Source organism: Leopardus geoffroyi, chromosome A2, assembly GCF_018350155.1.
Source record: "Leopardus geoffroyi isolate Oge1 chromosome A2, O.geoffroyi_Oge1_pat1.0, whole genome shotgun sequence".
Lineage (NCBI taxonomy): Eukaryota > Metazoa > Chordata > Mammalia > Carnivora > Felidae > Leopardus > Leopardus geoffroyi.
In genome coordinates, this window is record NC_059331.1 from 54,980,193 (window position 1) to 55,002,060 (window position 21,868).

The following is a 21,868-nucleotide window of genomic DNA, read 5'->3' on the forward strand; positions in this document are numbered from 1 at the left end:
AAGAAAAAACAGTTTACAGGGTCATGTAGGGGAGAGGTCTCAACTGCAGAATGAAGGCTGAACCACTCCTCTGAGAGCGGCAGTTGAAACAGTGAAAGCAAAGGGACGCTGGGATGAACAAGCATCAAGTTCAAATCCTGGTTCCAGCATATTGTGTAATCGTATGACGGCTGGCAAACCATTTCCTCTGAGCCTCAGTTTCTTCATCTGAAATATGGTGGAGAATAATCAACCCGATCTCGTGCACTGGCCTTTTTGATGAGGCATTCCTGACTCAAGGCCGTTGTACTTGCTGCTCCTTCTGCATGTGATGCTCTTCTCCAGATCTTTTCATTCTTACTTTCTGACTTTTTCAGGTCAAAAATCACATCCTCACTGTGGCCAACCATGACCACCCGACCTAAAGATCACCCAAAGTCATTCTCTACCCCAGGGTTCCTCAGCCTTGGCACTACTGACATTTTAGGCCGGGAAGCTTTGGTTGCAAAGGCTGTCCTATGTACTGTAGGCTCATTAACAGCATCCATGGCTTCTACCCACTGGCCGACAGTAGCAGCTCCCACCCCGAGTTGTGACAACCAAAAATGTCTCTAGACATTGTCAAATGTCCTCTGGGGGAAAAATCTCACCCCTGGGTAAGAGCCACTTGTTATAACTTTTTATCTGGGTGTGTTCTTCTTTACAGCAGCCACATTACCTGATGTTACCCCTGCACACAGGATATGTTCAATCAACATCTGAATAAATACATGAAATGAGATACAGCGCTTAGCACACAGTAGGCATTCGATAAATGAGTTCCCTTCTCCAGCTACTCCATCCCTGACAGTTTCTTGGCTAAGAAGCATAGTGTTTTTAGAGATTTCATTCTCTCCAAGGCCACCTAAACAGGGCAGAACTTGGGCCCACGGTCAGTCTCCCTCCTGCATCTCACTGCTGCCTCTTGGCGGGCTGTCACAGCATCCATGGAGCAGGAGGGGAAACAGCGAGGCCTCCAGAGGCCTCCAGCCTCACCTGGCCTCCCGCCCTTCCCACAGGCGCCGAATTGTGACTCACTGTCTGCCTTTTGCATCTGCAGGGCTAGTGTGGGGTTCTGTGGACAAAAGCAGCTCACCCCTCCGAAGCAGGGGCTCCTGCAGAGTCCCACATGTGAAAAGTCTTTGCAAACAAAACCCTCGTAATGGAAAATATACCCTGCCAGGACAAGCCTTAATAGCTAAGAAACCCTGTGGTCAAGCTTCCATCAAGAGAATTAGTTTATAGACAAAGGACAGGGGTCAGAAGTCAAGCTCAGGTTCTTCCCCTATAAAATGAAGACAAGATGACCTCTAATCTTCTAGGGGCCTGTGATTCAATTTTCACTTGTTATCCAGCATGATGCTGAGAGCCCATGGTGCTGTGTCAGAAGGCCTTGGTTCAAATCCCGGGCTCCATCCCTTCCTATGCATGTATCCCTGGACAACTGATTCCTCTTCTATGAGCCCCAACTGTAAAATAGTGATGATAATAATACACGCTTAATAACAGAACTGCTAGCATTTATTGAACACTTAGCATGTGCTAAGTATGGCTCTAAGCTTTTTACATGTATTCTCACTGCATCCTCTCAACAACCTAGGGGGCAAAGTACAATTATTAGCACCTCCATTTTACAGATGAGGAAACTGAGGCACAAGTAAGTTCTAAGATTTGCCCTAAGTCACTGCTAGTAAGTGGCAGAGCCAAGATTCAAGATCAGGTAGTCTGGCTTCAACAACCAAGCACTTAGCAGTGTGTCTGGCACATAGTAAGCACTCTGTAAATGGCATCTCTGCTCATTATAGATGGCAGGTTTTCCAAACCGGGAAACACCTATCCTTTACCTGTCCTCTAAAGGTAGTAGCAGGAGTCTAGCACTCCTGGGGGAGCCCAGGCTAGTCCTCTGAACTCAGTTCTCTCTGATTTCCAACCCTAGGAGCAGTGCCTGCCATGGTACATAGGAAAGAGAACCATGCTGGAAGTCAGGATGCCAGGACCCACATCCCAGGCAGGCTGTGTGACTCAGGACAAGACCCTCTCGGATGCCTCAGTGTCCTCATCTGGAAGATTGGGTCAGCATTCTCACCTGCAAGGATGAGATGATGAGATGATGGATAGGAGTCATCAGGCCCACCTCAACTTTTGGAGTTGTTGTCATTACCATTGTTACATTCTCAAAGCTGTCATTCCCCCAGACTTCTGGTAGGGCTGGGGCACGGGCCATTCTGCACGTCCTTCCCAACCCCTCCTGCCAGACGGGCAGACTCTGGGTGGGACGTACGGGGCCGTCCAGCTTTAGTGCCTCTGCCGATGATGGATGTGTCTTCACCAGCCCGACAAGAAGGGGGCCTGGCAGGCCATGTGCCCGAAGCTCTCCTCAGAAGCTGCTACTGGGCGTTGCCCAACCGGGCCATTTAATATAGATGTTTGTTTAACCAGGAAATGAACTCTGAGGTTGACGGCAGTGTCCAGGGACAGACTTCTGGGAACAGGGTTCCTCCCAGGAACGTGGGGGCTGGGGGCGCCAGGGCCCGCGCTATCGCGTTTCTCAGGCTGTGGGTGTTAATATCAGGCGGCCACTGGCCCCTCTGCCCAAGGCCGAAGCAGCTTATCTTCCCCGTTCCCCAGGGCCGCCCAGTCCTGCACTTCCTCCCCAGGCCCTAGGCGAACCAGCCGGTCAGTGTTGGCTATTCTGAGACCAGGTTGGGAGGGCTAGTCCTCCATTAGGGACCCTCCTGTTTGCAGTCCCAGAAAGAGCTGGGAGTCCTAGTCCTCTGTCTCCATGCCTCAGTTTCTCCAGCTATGAAATGGTGGGGGGGAGGGCTTAGCCTCCTTCTAGAAGAGCAGTTCCCCAAGTGTGGTCTGAGAACCTCTGGGGTTCTGTCTCCCTTTTCCGACTACTTATCTGTGAAGCAGGCCCAAACAACAGTTCTGACAGACTGAGCACAGAGGCAGCAGGGCCCAGCTGTCTTCTAGGAAGCCAGACATTATGAGTATTTGCAGAAATGGAAAACTCATGTCACACTCCTCATTAAGTCTTCCTGAAAAGTTACTCTTCATAAAAAAAGCCATTTATGTTAACATGCAGTGGACTTATTATTGTCATCTAAGACAATTTTTTTTAATGTTTATTTTTGAGAGAGAGAGAGAGAGAGCAAGAGAGAGCAGGGGAGGGGCAGAGAGAGAAGGAGACACAGAATCCGAAGCAGGGTCCAGGCTCTGAGCTGTCAGCACAGAGCCTGATGTGGGGCTCAGGGCTTGGACTCACAAACTGTGAGATCATGACCTGAGCCAAAGTCAGACGCTTAACCGACTGAGCCACCCAGGCACCACTTATTATTGTCATTTTTTAAGTGAATTAAAAGATGTTTAAAAATTTTTCTCAGTGTTATCTTTTCATGTGGTAAATACTGACTGATAAAACCCATAGAAACAAAAACTCTTTGGGGTCCTCAATCATTTTTAAGAGGAAAGAGAGGTGGGAGACCAAAAGGTTTTGAGAACTACTGTCCTAGAGGTTGTTACAAAGCTCATATAGGATCGTAGATGGAAAAGCTCCTCATTCTCAGTGAAAAATTACGGAGGAGGGAGGCATCGTTATTACTGTGTAATAGTGATAGTAACAATTATTATTATTGTGAGAAGCAGGCCAGTGAACCTCCAGCTTTATGGCCTGGCCCTCAGGATGGCCCCAAATAGGCCCAGAGTCCACATAGTCCTTCTCCACAATGTTCTACTTTGCAGAAGAGGAAGAAACCACCCCCAAAACTCCTGGTTTCTAACTACCTTCCCTGCTTGCAGGCCTCCTGGGCTCATACATGCTCTGCCTTTTAAAAAAATTATTTATTTATTTATTTATTTATTTATTTTATTATTTTTTTTCAACGTTTATTTATTTTTGGGACAGAGAGAGACAGAGCATGAATGGGGGAGGTGCAGAGAGAGAGGGAGACACAGAATCGGAAACAGGCTCCAGGCTCCGAGCCATCAGCCCAGAGCCCGACGCAGGGCTCGAACTCACGGACCGCGAGATCGTGACCTGGCTGAAGTCGGACGCTTAACTGACTGTGCCACCCAGGCGCCCCAAAAAATTATTTATTTATTTAAAAAAATTTAAAATGTTTATTAATTTTTGAGAGAGTGTGAGCAGGGGAGGGGCAAAAAGTGAGGGGGACAGAAGATCCAAAGCAGGCTCTGCACTGACAATAACGAGCCTGATATGGGGCTCGAACTCACAAACTGTGAGATCATGACCTGAGCTGAAGCTGGAGGCTCAACTGACTGAGCCACCCAGGTGCCCCCATACCTGTTCTGCCTTTAAACAGCTGCCTCCTTCTTTCCAAGTTTGTCTTTGCCAGTCCCTGGCCAAGCCCCATGTCCTGGGTCTTAACGCCTGGCTCAGTCCTCCCCATCTGTGGGACGGCATTCCATTCTCTGTGCACCACAGCCCTCGGCCTCTCAGCTCCTTGACTTTCTTCTCAGATAACTTTTGCCCATATTTACATCCGCTTCACCTAGCCTGGGACTTCTCCACACTCAAAACTGCCCCACCTCTGACGTGAACTTTCTGGTCCCCATCTTGGACCGGAGTTTCTAGCGTCCCTGCACCCTCAACTGAAACTGTCTCTTAGCTGATTGGGATCTCTAGCCTTTCACCTACTCCCATCCATTCCAGGTCACGGTGGCCACCTTCTGCTGTCACGTGAAGCCTCGAGTGGCTCTCGTGGTTCCCTAGCACTTGCAGGAAAACTTGGCATCCAGAATGATGCTGAAAGCACGGGCTCTGGGGTCACAAGACCTGGGTTCACATGCCAGGCTCCGTCCCTTCATACACCTATGCCCTTGGACAAGTGATTTCTCTTCATCGTGTGAAACAGCAATGATAATAATAATACCTACTTATTAACAGACAGCTACCGCTACTGAACATTTAGTATGTGCTAAGTATGGCTGTAAACTTTTTATGTGTATTCTCACTGAATCCTCCCAACAACCTATGAGCAAGGTACTATTATTATCACCTCCATTGTACAGAGAAGGAAACTGAGGCACAAATAAGTCCTACCCTTTGCCTGTGACTCAGCCTAGAGACCCTTTTCAGAAACCTCTCCTCTGTTCCTCCATGCCCCCTGGGAACTCAGTTTCACACCTTGTTTTTCCCTACCTCTGGGCCTTTTGGGCTCACGCAGGTCCCTGTGCCGGAACTTCCCTATAATCTCAGCAAATGTCTCTAAGTCACACACTAAACCTGAGGTGGGGCCGGGCACCACGGCAGGCATCCCGCTGCTCCATATTTGCCAGCCTCCTTGGCCACACAGCCCACTGAACGAAAAACCCACGCAGAAGGGAGCAGAGGCTGCCTTCTATGGCTGTTTCAAGCCCTGGGGAAATACTGTTGAGGGTCCCAGTGAAAGGGCTTGCTGGCGTGTTCTGAGGCCACATCTGGAGAAAGGAGAGTGCTCAGAACTCGCAGGTGGCACCAGATTCCTGGAGTGTTGTCTCCGGAAGTTCCTCCAGGCACTACTATCTCAGACATTGTCCTTCTCCTTGGAATTCAAGTCGGAGTTTCCAGCACAGCCTTCCACGGCCACTGGGAAATTCAGACAGGAGCTTGGGGAGACATGGCTCATTTTTATCCCAGCTGTCACCTGTGCTCCCACAGGAGGCAGAGGAGGGATAAAGATGGTGAAAGAGAGGCAATACCTGCCAGGAGGAGGGCGGGGGAAAAGGTGGGACCAGAGGTCTTCTGGCTCCCCCAGCACTGAGTGGCTGCCTCCAGTTCATGATGACGCCTGCCTTATTCTAGTTCTTGAAGTCAGGCTGGTGTGAGTCTGGGTCTGGCCTACATGCTTTAAAAAACTTTTAATTTTGGAAGGACTCTGGTTCTGGATGCAGTCTGTAATACATTCATACAAGCAGCATGTTATCTTGGAAGGTGTCGAATGACAGATCAGGAAACCTGCTTTTTACTCCTAACTTTGCCTCTAATCTGCGGAATAACCTCCAGCAAGTGAGGGCCTCTCTAGGAGCTTTAGTTTTCCCTCCTGTAAGACAAAGCAATCTCTTGCATAACTGAGCTGCTATACCCACTGAGTAAGAACTCTCGATTCCCTCTCCCCCAGCCTCTGGCAAGCATCATTCTACTCTCTGCTTTGACTGTATCAGATTCCTCACGTAAATGGAACCACACAGCATTTGTCCTTCTGTGACTGGCTCACTTCACTTGGCACGATGTCCTCCAGGGTCATCTGTGCTGTATCATGTGACGGGATTTCCTTCCTTTTTAAGGCCAAATAATATTCCATTGTATGAACAGGCCTCACTTTGTTTATCCATTCATTCATCAATGGACATTAAGAGGGTTGATTTCATGTTGAGTGTTCTTTTTTTTTTTTTTTTTTTTTAATTTTTTAATTTTTTTTCAACGTTTATTTACCTTGGGGACAGAGAGAGACAGAGCATGAACGGGGGAGGGGCAGAGAGAGAGGGAGACACAGAATCCGAAACAGGCTCCAGGCTCTGAGCCATCAGCCCAGAGCCTGACGCGGGGCTCGAACTCACGGACTGCGAGATCGTGACCTGGCTGAAGTCGGACGCTTAACCGACTGCGCCACCCAGGCGCCCCTCATGTTGAGTGTTCTTACCACAATAAAAAACAAAACAAAACAAAGTGGTATCTAAATGTCCCTGTCAGCTCTCTTACCTTCTAGACTCTAAAGAGAGTGGCCGTAACTATGATTGGCAAGTTCTCATTGTCTGAAGAGGCCAGTACATGGCTCATATGAGATTTGGTCCTGTCCTAACCACCTCACTTCAGTTCAAGAAAGGACCTGCCATGACCTCAAGAAGCCAGTCAATGGCTGGATCCCATACTGTTTATGCCTCCTATGCACCCTCCTTCTCCTTTCTACTTAATTATGCCCTACTCTCCTTTGTGAAGCACTAAGGCCTCACCTCTTCTTGGAAACCTCCTTGATTGCCCTGACTCTTAAGACCTGGGACACTTATGCTGTTTAGAGTTTAGTCCACACAGCTGAGGACACTGGGGCTGCCCCACAACTGTGCTATCTCACAGCCAGCCATTGTTTTTATATCACGAGATACAACATTCACAAAAGAGCATAAAACATAAATGTAAGGTTTTTTATGTCAATAGCTTTCTCATTCCCCAACTTGGCTGTGTGTGCCCCATGGTCAGACACCCCGCTGTCTTCTTTCCTGGCACCTCGAGGGCTGAGGGCCCTGTGGGGGCTCCGTACAGAATGGGTGGCTGATGTACACAGGCCAGAGCTCAAACTTCAGTGAGCAGACATACTGCTGGGGATCTGGTAAACATGCAGATCCAGATGCGGTGAGTCCGACGGGTGTGGGGGGTGGTGCCTGGGTGCTGCAGGTCTGTATGTCCACCTCTGGGCAGCAGGGCTGCAGACTAGGTATATGGAGTAGCTGCCATGAAGCCAGGAAGGAGAAAGCGAGGGTGAGTGTGATGGTGGCCCCAATCCCACGCTGGGGCCAGGGGTGTATCTAGGACATGGCAGAGAGGAAAATCAGCCACAGAACAAGCTCTCTTAGGGCCAGGGCACCCTAATGCCTCATACCCAGCCTGCTGGCTCCTCACAGCCCTCAAGGCCTCCAGGACTCTCTGAACAAGGGGTGTGGGACACAGGGCTGCCCTGGCCACCTCCAGACCTCTGAGCCCCTATTCTGAGAGTCTGTCCTTCATCCTCCTCTGCTCACACTGCCTCCAGATGTCTCTTGTGTTACTCTGCTGAAACGCTGCACCCTCTGCATGGTTACCAGGGAGCTGGTGAGAAGCCGGGTTGGCTCCCAGCTTTGCCCCTCACTGTGCGAAGTAAATTATACAGGACCAAACAAGTGCTTTCATTTTTTTAAAGTTCTTAAAAGCTTATTTATTTTGAGACAGAGAGTGAGAGCGCACATTTTGAGAGTGACAGTGATAAGCGGGAGGAAGAGCAGAGGAGGAGAGAGAATTCCAAGCACGCTCCACACTCTCAGAGCCCAGTGAGGGGCTCGAACTCACAGACCATGAGATCATGACCTCAGCCAAAACCAACCAAGAGTTGGACACTCAACTGACTGAGCCACCCAGGCGCCCCAAGTGTCTTCATTTTACTGTCATGCATCTAAGTTTGTTTTCCTTACTTGACTGCAGAAACGGAGTCAAATCTATTATTTATTTATTAGTTTCACTTGAGAATATTTACTGAGTACTATTTTACATCCCAGGCAGTAAGGACACAAATGTGAATAGGAGAAGTTTGGTACCGCACTTCTGGAGCTATTCTTAGAGGGAAAGGCATATGGCATGCATGTAAACAGAAAAAGAAAGACAATCACAGCTTGAAATAAGTATAAGGAAGGAAGTAGATAGGAATGCTGCAATGGAGCGCTTAAGGATGAGCAGAGGAGGCCTCTTTGAGGAGGTGACATTTAATCTGAAACCCTGAGCCAACTGTGCAAAGGGCAGGAAGAGTGCTTCAGGAGGAGGAAACTGCAAGCACAAAGGCCCTGAGGTGGGTGAAGAACGGACAGAACCTGTTTTGGAATCCTTTATGATGCCCGTCCAAAGACCTTGGAGTTTGTTGAATTTCATCTGATCTGTGATTAACACATGGCAATAGAAGATGAAACGCCAGAGATTTCCAAATTTTCAAATCTGGTGCCAACAACCAGAATGGCAAACACAAGAGGAGAAGCTGGCTGAGGGGATGGGAAGATGCTGGGTTCAGTTTGGGATGCGCTGAGTTCGAGGTATGGTAGACCCTCCTTATCTTTGGGGGATATGTCTCAAGATTCCTAGTGGATGCCTGACACCACAGATAGTGCTGAATCCCTCACAGGCACATCTTGGAGACACTGTGGGTTTTTCCAGACCATTATAATAAAGCACATACCGCAGTAAAACGAGTCAAATAAATTATTTGCTTTCCCAGTGCATAAAAGTTACGTTTCCATTACACTGTATTCTATTAAGCGTGCAACAGCATTACACCTAGAAAACAATGTACATACCTTAATTAAAAATACTTTATTGTTGGGGCACCTGGGTGGCTCAGTCAGTTGAGCCTCCGACTTTGGCCCAGGTCACGATCTCACAGTTGGAGAGGTAGAGCCCCACATCTGGCTCTGTGCTGACAACACGGAGCCTGGAGCCTGCTTCCGATTCTGTCACTCCCTGTCTCTCTCTGCCCCTCCCCCACTCATGCTCTCTCTTTGTCTCTCAAAAAATAAATAAATGTTTAAAAAAGTAATTTCTTGCTACAAAATGCTGAGCCATAACCACTGATCATGGATCACCATAATATAATAATGATGAAAAGTTCGACATCAAAACACTGTGAGAATGACCAAAATGTGACACAGAGACACTGAAGGGAGTAAATGCTGTTGGAAACATGGTGTCGACAGACTTGATCCAGGCAGCGTTGCCACAAACCTTCAATTTGTAAAGAATGTAGTATCTACGAAGTGCAACCAAGTGCACAATAAAACAAGGTATGCCTGTATGTACTGTTTTCTCCTAGACATACATACCTATGATAAAGTTTAATTTATAAATTGGGCACAGTAAGGGATCAACAATAACTAGTAATAAAATAGGACAATTACAACAATACATTGCAAGAAAAATTCTGTGAGGGGCTCCTCGGTGGCTCAGTCAGTTGGGCGTCCGACTTCGGCTCAGGTCATGATCTCACCGCTTGTGAGTTCGAGCCCCAGGTCGGGCTCTGTGCTGACAGCTCAGAGCCTGGAGCCTGCTTCTGATTCTATGTCTCCCTCCCTCTCTCTGCTCCTCTCCTGCTCACACTCTCTTTCTCTCAAAAATAAACAAATATTAAAAAAATTTAAAAAAAAAAGAAAGAAAAGTTATGTGAATGTGGTCTTCTCTCAAAATATCTTAGAGTACTCTCATCAGCCTGGTTCCTGTGATGATGCGAGATGATAAAACGCACATGTGGTGACATGAAGTGACATAAATGATGTCGACACTGCGACGTGTCAGGCTACTACTGGCCTTCTGCATATGTGTCAGGAGGAGGACCCCTTGCTTCCAGATCACAGTTGATCACAGGTAACTGGAACTATAGGAAGCAAAACCCCAAATAAGGGAGGACGACAGTATCTGTGGGGCTTTCGGAGGCTGGAGTGTGGGCCACGGAGAGAGGTCAGACCAGGAGCTCAGCTCTGGGAACGCCAGCTGAGGAGGGCTGGCCGCTGGCCTGGAATGGGCTGCCTGGGCAGAACACAGATGGGAGACAGGGGTGGAGGAGCTCGGGCCTTGGGAAAGAAAGGTCTCGTGTGGAGGCAGAGACAGAGTTGGACAGTGGAAAGCAAGGGAAGAGGGAGCTCCCAAGGTGAGAGACCACCAGAGCTGAGGCTCAGGGTCTGGGTGGACAGCGTGGAGGCCTGGCTCATGGAGGCGGGGAGGGCAGTGCAGGGCGGATGACAGCAGTAAGGGAGGTAGGGGAGTGGGGAAGACTGAATACATCTGTGGGCTGAGGGAAATCCTTAAGAATGTCTGCAGCCCATCTCCCTCTCCTATGCTCCTGTCTACTGACCTAGTCTTCTAGCCCTCGAGGCTCAGTCCCGCTTTTCTGCCTCTGCACTGCTGTCTTCCACTCAGAACGCTCTGTCCCTGGACCCTCCCATTTCTTGCTGGCTCACTCTATTCAGCTCCCTGGTTTCTTCCTCATCCTAAAGACCTCTAAGAAACCAGAACTCTCCTGCACTGCTGGTGGGAATGTAAAATGGGACAGCCATGGTGGAAAATGGGATGGCAATTCCTCAAAAAATTAGAGACATGATTCTCGTATGATCTAACAACTCTCCTTCTGGGGACATGCGAGAAAGAACTGGAAGCAAGGTCTCAAAGAGACATCTGTACATCGTGTTCATAGTAGTATTATTCACAATAGTCAAAAAGTGGAAGCAGCCCAAACACCCACTGATGGATGAACTGACAAGCTGTGATATGTACATACAAGTGGAATATTATTCGGCCTTAAAAAAGGAAGGAGACTGGAACACAGGCTACAACATGGATGTACCTTGAGGACACGGTGCTCAGTGAAATTAGTCACAAAAGGACAAATACTGTATGATCCCACTTACATGAGGTCCCCGGAATAGTCAAAATCAGAGAAGCAGAGAGCAGCATGGGAGGTGCCAGGGGTTGGGGAAGGGGCTGGGGAGTTAGCATTTAATGGGGACAAAGTTCCAGTTTGGGGAGATGAAGAGTTCTGTGGACTGATGGTGGGGATGGTTGTACAATAGTGTGAACGTACTTAATGCCACCAGACTGTACATGTAAAATGGTTAAGATGGTGAATTTTATGTGTATTTTAACACAATTTTTTTAATTGGAAAAAAAAAGCTTTCTCTAGCCTCACTGCCTCAATTTCCCCCCTCACCCCGCCCTTGGCACCCAGCTCCCACCTGCCAGGTTTGTTGTGTTTCTTTGATGGCACAGTGCTTTCACTGCCTAAACCCACCGCAGGGGCCTTCTGATTGTTCATCTCCTTCTCTAGGGGAGCTTCTATTCTAGAAGCCAGGCAGGGAGGTACCTGGTCTGTCTTGTGGCTGCTGTATCTTCAGCCGTTGGAAGGATGCCTGGCACACAGCAGGTGCTCAGTAAGTACTTAGTAAATACATTTCTGCTGAAGAGGAGGGATGGGGGGAAATGGAGTGAAGATACAGAGACAAGAGATGCAGACGGGAGGTAGTTCATGCTTGCGATGAGATGAAGATGTTTTCTGGGAAGGAGAGCAGGCTGCAACCTGAGGAAGCTGCTGCAGGATTAGGAGGGCTTCCTGGGGACTAGAAGGAGTGAGAACAGACCATGGAGCCAAGGTGCGGGGCTGCACAATGGGTTGACAAGACTCTGGCACGGAGAAAGCACATGGCAGAATTTAACCCAGGTGGGGACTGGCCCAGTGAAAATAACCAGAGTTCGAGGAGATGATCAGATAGAGGTGACAGGTGTGAGGCCTGGGGGCATGAGGCCAGCAAGGAGGCCCAGGCCAGGCCACATGGACCGTGGGCACAGCCAGGGAGGGTGTCACAGCAGGGCAGACCTGTTCCAGAGGACAGGGCAAACTTCTGCCTGGGCTCCGGGGTGGACCCGTCAGGGAAACACAGGGACGACAGGACTCAGGCGAGGGAGGAGGAGGTGGAGGGAGGAGGTGTCTCAGAGAGGCCACCAACTCCTGGGCTCACCTCTGGGGAGCTGGTATTTCACTTGAAAAGTCTCAGTTAGTCTGAAAATCAGGCTTGCTGTCAGGGAGGAGTGATATGGCAGGTCGCCTTTGTCTCCTTTCACAGTTAGATCTATTTTTATGTCCTTCTTGCTTTCCCTTTTCTGCCCCCTCTTCCCTTTGACCCACACCCCTTGAATGCCCGTGAGTGGGAGAGAGGGCAAAGTCAGACAGGTGGGTGGACGGCTGGGCTCGGCCTCCTGTCCTGCTCCAGAAGGCTCTCCACTCCTGATGTGGCCACCTCAAAGCATCTGGAAGAGTGGAGCTCACCCCCTTTTGTTTATTCTTACATAACCCATATCAAACTCGGAAGGGTGGGGCTTACCCCAAACATACCTCCTGTGGCCCCAGGGAAGCAATTCCGGGGGGGGGGGGGGTTCACTCACACCTTCCCTAGGTCTGCTCCTCTGAGGTGGCTGGAGATGGCAAATCTGGCGCTTTTTCCCCCCTTGATGTGATGGAGGCCTTTGCCTTTTGGGGAAGTAGAACTTTCAGTGGAAGACAAAAAGATGACAGCAAATGCTGCCTCTCTCCACACCCCCCAGCCCACCAAAACTAGGAAAGATTGCACCCTCTAGAAATGCCCCTTCACATCCACTGAGGGCTGCCGGGAGGGTGAGCACTGCAACAGCCTCCTAGGGGTCACTATGGCTGCAGGTACAAAGATTGAAAATGCCCCTCTCTGACCCACCAATCTCTTTCTGGGATCTATGCTAGAGAAAAGCACGTACACAAGGTGTGTGAACAAGTGCACTGCAAAGCTGTTAGTAGAGCATAAAAATTAGAAACACTATAAACGTCCCTCAGCAGTGGGATGGCCAAATAAAGGATAGCATATCCATAAATGGGAATACCACGCAGCAGTAAAATAAACAAACAAACAAATAAATAAATAAATAAATAAAAATGCTGTAGCGATGTGTGAAAATCTTATAAGATAGGTGTGCGTGAATGCAACCAAGTTAGGCCAGGTTTCTTACAGTCTGACATGACTCAACCTATCAGAACAACTCCACAAACAATACCATCCACTTTCCACTCATAACAAACAACGTATGTAAGGGAATACAAGGGAGAGGTTCTGGAAAGACACACACCGAAGTGTGCACCACAGCTGGAGGAGGAGATGCAGGTAGTCCCAGAGGAACATTTAACAGAGAATTGGGGGACTGTGGGGGGAACCATCACTAGGTGGGGGGCCCCCTGAGGTACAGAAAGTTGCACAGGGGGTGCCCTACTGCTTTGTCAGCCCTTCAACTCTTCCTGGCCTGGTACCCAGACCCAAATCCCAGTGTCAGAGTGGGGACCAAATCCCAAAGAGCAACCATTTTTCTGCTTCCAGGTTCCACAACCCCTGATCCGGATGCTCAGAAAAGCGCAGAAAAGCCATAATCATCTCTAAATAGCACTACTGGGGCACCTGGCTGGCTTAGTCATTAGGCATCTGACTTTGGCTCAGGTGATGATCTCACTGTTCATGAGTTCCAGTCAAGTCCTGCTTCAGGTGAGCCCTGCTTCTCTCTTTCTCTTTCTCTCTGTACCCCCTTGCTCCCCACCCCTCCTGGGATTCTCTCTCTCTGCCCTTCACTCACTCTCTCGCATAAATAGATAGATAGATATCTAGATATTTAGATAGATAGATAGATAGATAGATAGATAGGTAGATAGCTCCACTAACTTAAAGCTCCCTCCCTTGCCCTCAAGGAGCCAACAGTTCCTTCTGGGGAGAAGGGAAGAAGTGGAGAGGTAAGAGAAGGCTTTCAGGGCTATAGGGGAAACAAACAAACAAACACTGGGCTTGTAACTTTTAAATCCAACCCCTTCAATCGCTGGCAGAGTAGCCTTGGGCAAGTTACTTAATCTTTGTGTCCTCTGTTACACGGGGGGGGGGGGGGGGGGGGGGGGTGGTGGTGATGGCACTGACCAGGTAAATTTGTAGAAAGGAGTGAAAGAAGCCTGGAGTGCAGCAGACAATGCACTCTACCCAGAGAGGGGGAGGAAGGGTCAGAAGCCAAAGCAGGAAGGACTGAGGAAGAGCCAGGTGGGAAAACCCCCTTCAACACTCCCACAGCCCTGGGAAGGTAACTTGATGAAAACCCTGAGCAGAGAGATAAATGAGGTGTTAGAAGAAATCAACGAGATGAAAACAAAATGACGTCATGACCATTTATACACAAGGCTTGGTAAGTGCCAGGCACTCTGGGGGGCACGTCCACAGGAGCAGTCTTTAGTCAACGTGATACACCTACCCTGGCTGTGGGAGGAGAGGTTGACAAAGACAGGGACACAGGCACGGGGCAAGGTGTCTGAAGGAGGCTTGTGAGGCAGGAGGTGGTGCTCCTCAGCCTCCCCAGCTACGCCTCTGCAGACAAGCGGGGCCCGGGCGATGCAGTGGGGGAAATGTCAAGCTGGCCTCAACCTTCCTCGCCTGTCTCCCTGCAGCTGGGTGGGTGTCTCTCTTGGTCTGAATTCCCAGCCCCCAGCACCGTGTGGTACTTCCTGGATGGCATGGAATAACAGCCGTGTGACCCCGGACAAGTTCTTCACGTCTCTGTTTCTACAAATAAAAAACACGGGAAGCAAACCCTAGCTCCCAGAAGCGCTATGTGGAAGGACTGACATCATGCCAGCGAATGGAAGTGAAGCACAGGACCCGAGCACCCTGTGGCGAGCACATATAATTACCACCAGCCACCAATGCCCAATGCCCACTAAGAGGTCTGGACCTCCACTCTGACTTGGTTCTTGTCCCAGGCAGGGCCTCAACTCACCGTCTGTGTCCAGACAAGCAAGAGCCCTTCTCTCAGCCCCATCCCCTCAAAGCACCACTGCAGAGTACGGGAAACCAGCTTTCAGTCTAAAACTGTCTTCAGTTAAGGAAACTCACACACTTCCCTTAACTCATCCTCAAGATTCCCACTTCACAGCGAGGAAACTGAGGCCCAGAGGCCTGAGGTCATTAGAATCCAGGTCTGTCTTGATTCCAATAATGCAGCTCTGTTTCACTTCATTCACAAGGGCTCTTGGAACCCCAAACTTCCTCAGACCCAAGAAGCCCGTAGGAGCTGTCACCCTGGCATCACCAATACGGAACCCCATGTCTGCCACGTGTCTTAAAGCTGCAGCCCCAGCTGCGCAGTGACTCTTCCTCTGTATCCAACTTGGGGCCAGGGACTTGCAAACAGCTCCCTTCTCACCAAGAGGGGGTGCGGTGTATGCTTCACCGTACTTTCTCGGCCTTCACATCTCTGATCCCCCACAACCCATCTGCCCCTCATCCGGGGCAGGGCGCCCTACCTTGTGGGTGAGGCTGGGGTCTCTTGGAGCACTGTCCTCCTCCTCTGAGCTTCCCTGCTCTTCATCCGATGAGAGGTCCTCTTTGGGGGCCGCTGACGAGATGGGACAGACCTTATAGGGCTCTGTGTAGGCGCTGGGGTCAGAGCACAGGAGAGAGAGGGTTAGAGTTCCCTGTCCAGCACAGGCAAAGTGAACACACCCAGAGCCCTATTAATGCCACAAGCCATTAACAAGTGCTCTGGGTGCAAAGTTCCATGCCTGCCCTCCATGGGGACCCAGAACTGAATAAGACACAGGCACAAACCTCTCTACCTGCTCCCATTCCAGCCATCCTGGCCTCCTTGCAGTTCCCTGAATATGCCACACTCTTTTGCTACCTAAGTGCCTTTACACATGATGTCTAAGATAGACTTGTCTCTCTGTTAGATACAAGGCAGGCTGTGATGCTGAAGGAGGGTACAAATAATTACTATGATGTCAAGAGATGTTAATCTGATTGGACCGGCAGTCTGGACAGGCCTGGTCAGGCAGCAGGGGCCATTCCCAAGGTGGTCATGTCCTCTGGGCCTGAATAAGTGATGCAGCACAGTTTGGGATGTGTATTGTGGACTCTGGTCCCTGTGTTGCCATCAGCTAGATCACAGACAGCACACAAGTCAGTTTCCACCTAGGGGAATAATGATTCCTATTTCATTTTCTTGGCTGATGCTATGAGGATCAATGCTTAGAAAACTTACACCGGTGAGATTAACAATCTCATATATATGTAGCTATGACTATTACATAGGCATTGCCATTGATTAAATACATTTATTCAATAAGTGTTTTTGATTGCCTGCTTTATGCCAGGCACAGAGCTAGGCAGTGAGTAAAACAGTGGTAAATAAAGCAGATATGGTCTCTGTCTCAAAAAAGGAACAATGAATATACGATCATAAATTATAAGTGAAGGGAGAAGAAGGAGGTGCTTTCATAGGGAGCAACAAGGGGGAACTGTTTAGATATGTCAGGGAGGGCTGCTCTGAGTCTGTAAGAGAAAAAGGAGCTCTGTGAGAGCACAGGGGAGTTTCCAGGAGAAGCAGCATGTGTAAAGGCACTGAGGCAGCAAAGAGCTTGGCCTGTCACAAACCAACCTGGAGTAGAAGAACCCTCCTTTCTCTGACTTTGAAACTATCTCCACAGAGGAGGCTCTAATCCCATTACAACCACCTCCTTGCTCTGCTCCCTGCTCTGGGCCTCCCTCTCCACCCAGCAGAGTGATTGCTGTACAACATTGGGCCATATCCATCTCCTACTTGAAAACTTTCAATGGCTCTTTCCTGCCACTGGCAATGAGGTCCCAGAAAACTTCCCAAGAATTTTCTCCTCATACTTAAAATCCAGGTATTTGGTCTTGTTAAATTCTTATCAAATCTTTATTTCCGCTCTCTGGGAATGCCACAATGAGGTGCTAGAATGATCAATGGATGGATGGATGGATGAATGAATTGGGAGAGAAGAGGAAGCATCCACTTGCTGGAGTGGCTGGGCCAAGGCTAGCCCATGCTTCATGTGGTCAGGGACACTGTTCCTACCTCTCGTCCAGGCAGGGAGAAGCATGGCCAGGGTAGGGGACACCAGGACAAGAGAAACTGAGCCTTAGGCTACGGTACAACTAGGGGCCATCTTTGGAGCTCTTTCTCCACTACTGCAGGAACCAGAACCAGGGATACCTGGAGCCTAAGCAACAAGGGGCTCTGTCAAGAGCATGATAGGCATCCCTTGGTCCACACTGGAGCCATGAAGCCAGATAGATCAGAGACAAGGTGGCCTGTTCCTGCCTGGGCTTTTGCTGACATAATGTGTGTGTGGCAGCATCTGTAGCTGTGTCCTTGTGTACAGATGCACAAACTAAGTCCTGACTGGGGCTGAGTCATAACTTACTCTACTGTCCCACTGGCTACCCTTATGGTCAGACCTCTTTCTTCTTTTTTCAGAATTGACTTTGTTGTCCTCTTCTTTCAAACTAATGGAGCAAACAATGGATTTTGCAACAAGTCCTAGTCCGCCAAGGTGTAAAAAGGCACGTGAGCACCTCCCTTCCTAAGACTACCCTACACCTTCTTCACTGCCCCTTCCCACACCACCAGAGGCCACCGGGAGTCAGAGGAACACCACACTTGCTTTAGAGACCACAGAACCTCCTTCAGGAAAGTGACTGCATGGGCCAGTCTCCTAGAGCCCTGGCTCCCTTTCCCTGACCCCAGAGCCTCCTGTGTCAATTTGCACCCTCAGACAAGGAATGGAACCTTGCACCCCTATAAGAGGATAGCCACATTAGGCCCCAGCAGGAGCCCATTATGCTCTGTGGAGGATAACCAGTAGTGATGAGGGATGGAGCAGTTACCCAGTTAAATGTGTCCCTGAACCGTACTTCCTCATGCACTGTGAAGGAGGAAAGGATTCTCAGCCACGCCTCCCACGGATGAAGGGTGCCACCACGGTCCCAGGCAGCAAGCTGGAAATCTCAGCATCTCCTCACATAGCCAGCCACTACTTGAACACGACACCTCTCTTGGAATTTACCTTTAGTCGTCCCCGACTCCACTGGCATCTCTGTCATAGCTCTGTGGACCAAGCATCTCCTGCCTGGATGCCAGTGACCACTGCTTTCCTACTCTCTCCCATTCTACCCTGGCTGGCTTCAATCTTCCCTACCCAGCAGCCAGAGGGGCCTCCTCAAAACCCAATCTGATCATGTCACCCTCTCACTCGAATTGTTCAGGCTGTCGGGCAAGGCTCTGCTCAATTTGGGATGTAAAAAAAGTGGGTGTCCTTGGGGCTTAATGCTGCCATGAAGTCTCCCCAACATTGGATACTACCTCAGGCCAAGCAGAGGGTTGGATTCCACAGGACAGAGCCATGAGTGACGCTGGGGAGACAGCCATGCAAGTCAAACCCCCAGAGACAGGGAGAGACTGACTCAAGGTCACATGGCAAATCTAGGCCAATACACATTGCCTCCGAGGATGCCTGTCCCTACGCTTGATCCCATTTTAGAGATGTGACAACAGAGGCCTAGTTGGGCCTCAGGTTATCAGGGTGAAAGGAGGCTTTGTTTTTGTTGTCTGTGCTATTATTTTATTTTCTGTTTGAGAGGTGGTAGCATGCAGAGATTAGAACTCATACTCTTGAGTCAGACTGCCTGTGTTCAAATTCCATCTTGGCCCCGTAGTGGCTGTTGTATAACTTCACCAAGCCTCGGGGTTGCCTAATTCACTGAGCTGCCAGGAGGATTCAATGAGTTACATAATGTAAAACAATTAGAACCATGCCCAACACATAATAACTTACTAAACGGGAGCTCTCTCCATTACCAGCTCAGCTCTAGCTGCATACAGTTATTCTATGATTTACCTACTGTTGTCTTTAAGTCAACTCATTTTTAACATTTGCTAACACTCTGACCTCATCTCAAGTGATAACATCCATGAAATGACAGTGTGCATTCCTCTAATCTTTTCTTTTCTTCTTTTTTTTTAATGTTGATTTACTTTTGAGAGAGAGAGAGAGAGAGAAAGAGAGACAGAGTGTAAGCGGGAGAGGGACACAGAGAGAGGGAGACACAGAATCCGAAGCAGACTCCAGGCTCTGAGGTATCAGCACAGAGCCTGATGCAGGGCTTGAACCCACGAACTGTGAGATCATGACCTGAGCTGAAGCTGAATGCTTAACTTAACTGACTGAGCCACCCATGCACCCCTCCTCTTTTTCTTAAAAAAAAAAAAAAAAATTTTTTTTTAAAGAGAGAGAGCACGCACATGGGTAGGGGCATAGGGAGAGAAAATCCCAGCAGGCTCCAAGCCCAGGGTGGAGCTTGACACAGGGGGCTCCATCCCATGATCCCGGGATCATGACCTGAGCTGAAATGAACTGAAATCAAGAGTAGGACACTCAGCTGACTGAGCCACCTCTAACTTTAAAATAAACCATACAATTATTAATCTATAACAGTTTGATTAACATTATGTTGCTCACCATCAGAGACCCACAGGCCTCACATTGATAAACACAGTTACCTTTGACCCATCAACCATCCAACTGCAACCAACCTCAAGCTTTGGCTGGAAATGTGGCCCATGATCTTTTATTCTACTTCTTCTTCTGACTTCTGTTTTCAAGAAAGATCTAGAACAGAAGTCAGGAGACAAAGGTTTGGGTTCTATAATGGTATTTCTGGCTTGTTTATTTCACTGTCTCATTTAGGGATTGTGAGTGCAATGAATGGAGATGAACTGCCATTAAAAATATACTTTCACAACATAAAAGAACAAGTATAATCCAATGCCTTTGCAGATTTAATGAAAGTTGTAGTGACAGACCTGATCTTGGACAGAAGTCATTCATTTAATAAGCAAATAAAAATATTCTAAGACCACAAGTGTCAACACAGCTGCCCCTACAGACCCTTCATATTTGCTACCAGGCTGATCTTCAAACACAGGGAAGAAAACAGCTCTGAGAAATGTTTCGACAACTTCCACTCAAATGCTCCACCAGGCTCTAGAAGAACTTGTGTCCTGTGTGAGTAACCACTTCTTTCCTTGGGGAAACAGATTGGGAACCCTGACACATCTCATTCATTTTCCCGGTCTGTCAACATAAACTTCTGAGATGGGTCCTTTGCATAGAAGGGAACACTGCAAGGCTCTGTATTTTTAGCTGCATGGTTCCTGTCTGTTTGGTTTTTCAGTCATTCAAAAAAAAATCTATTAAGAATCCTCTGTGTTTCAGACTCTGAACCGTAGGTACTGGTAGGACAGTGGTGAACAGACATTGCCTTTGTTCTATGGAAAATGTCCATTATAACTGAGATGTTGTCTCCAGATAGCTTATTTGACCATAACAATATATTACATATGAGAAAGCCTTCTAACCCACCACCCACTCATCTATATACTTTTTCATCTACTCACCCATTCACCTATCCATCCCTCCACCCACCCATCCGTCTATCCAACTACCTACCCACTTTAGCCATCCATCCATGTGTCCATTTGTCCACCCGCCCATCTGGCCATCCTTCTATCCAGCTATCCAATCATCCCTTACTCACTTACTCAACATACAGGGATTAGCATGTACTTCAAGGAGCTAACACAGGGAGGACTCAAAGATGACTAAAGTACTATCTCTGGCCTATATCTAGTTAAGAGGGTGAGCTCAGAAGTCAGGCTGCTTGGTTTAAATCCCAGCTCTATCACTTCAAACAAGCTACTTAACCTTTCCATGCCTCAGCTTTTCACGTGTTTGTTTTTAAATCTGTAAATCAAGGGAGATGACACATGCCCGGAAAAATCAGCAAAAGGGCCAGGCAGTCAGGACTGTAAGTTTAGAGACCAAGTGGCCTGGAACTTTGGCATCAGATAAGAGGAGAGTCACTGTGTGACTTTAGGCAAGTCACCCAATCTCTCTGTTTCCCATCTGTGATGTGGGGATGAGTATGTAGGTTCATGTGGGATGAAATGAGAACATAATGGAGAAAGTGGTCACTGCCTGGCACGAAGTAGGTCCTTTCTGGCCAGCCTGCAAAAGGGCCAAGTTCTAAACCCCCAGACTAGTCTCCACAGAGCTGTGTCCTCCCTCTGAGTCGACTTGTGTTTTAAAGGGAACATAAATTAAAACTGCCCAGAGCTCATTACCTTAAATGACCCTCCAAATGAGCACAGTCCTTTCCAGCAGCCTAGAGTCGTAAAAGGACATGTGCATCCACGTGGGGGGACGAACAGTTTGTAACCCAGCCCAGGGCTGCCCATTAAATCCCATTCTATGTGACAGTCGCCGGGAACCATAACCCTAAGCACAGCCAAAATGGCCTAATAACTCATAAAAAAGGAACGCTGGCCTCACTGGGAATCGGTCAGTGGGCACTCTGGCCCCAAACTCCATCTTTGTTGGTGCAATGATATGTGTGAAGGAGGCCAGACTGCAGACGAAACAGCCTTTGGCTCCTGTGACATAGGCTGGGACCTTTCTGAAGTTCACCAGCTCAGCCAGGAGGGGCAGGGGGCTTCAGCGTTGCTCTCTGGGAGCTGGAAAGTTGGAGACGGAGGAGACAGGATGACTACCCTAATTAGCAGAGCAGCTGGAATAGCTTGGAAGTGGAGGGAGAGGAGGGCTGGCTGCACAACCAGGGATTTCCAAACCCTCAGACATTCAATCCTGCCCCCTGCCTACTCTCTACACCCTCTCACCCCCAGGCACCTTCACAGTTCATTCAAACAATCCCTCTAGACCTT

At 48.8% G+C, this 21,868-nt stretch overlaps 1 protein-coding gene across 2 annotated transcripts in view; it reads right to left on the reverse strand.

Moving 5' to 3' along the window:
• FGD5 (FYVE, RhoGEF and PH domain containing 5) overlaps positions 1 to 21,868 on the reverse strand; it is a 123,532-nt gene that overhangs the window by 55,647 nt on the left and 46,017 nt on the right. For both annotated transcript variants that reach the window (XM_045493910.1, XM_045493909.1), the window contains exon 3: positions 15,591 to 15,723. In XM_045493910.1, coding sequence (XP_045349866.1) covers positions 15,591 to 15,723 — 133 coding nt within the window. The remainder of the gene's footprint in view (positions 1 to 15,590; positions 15,724 to 21,868) is intronic.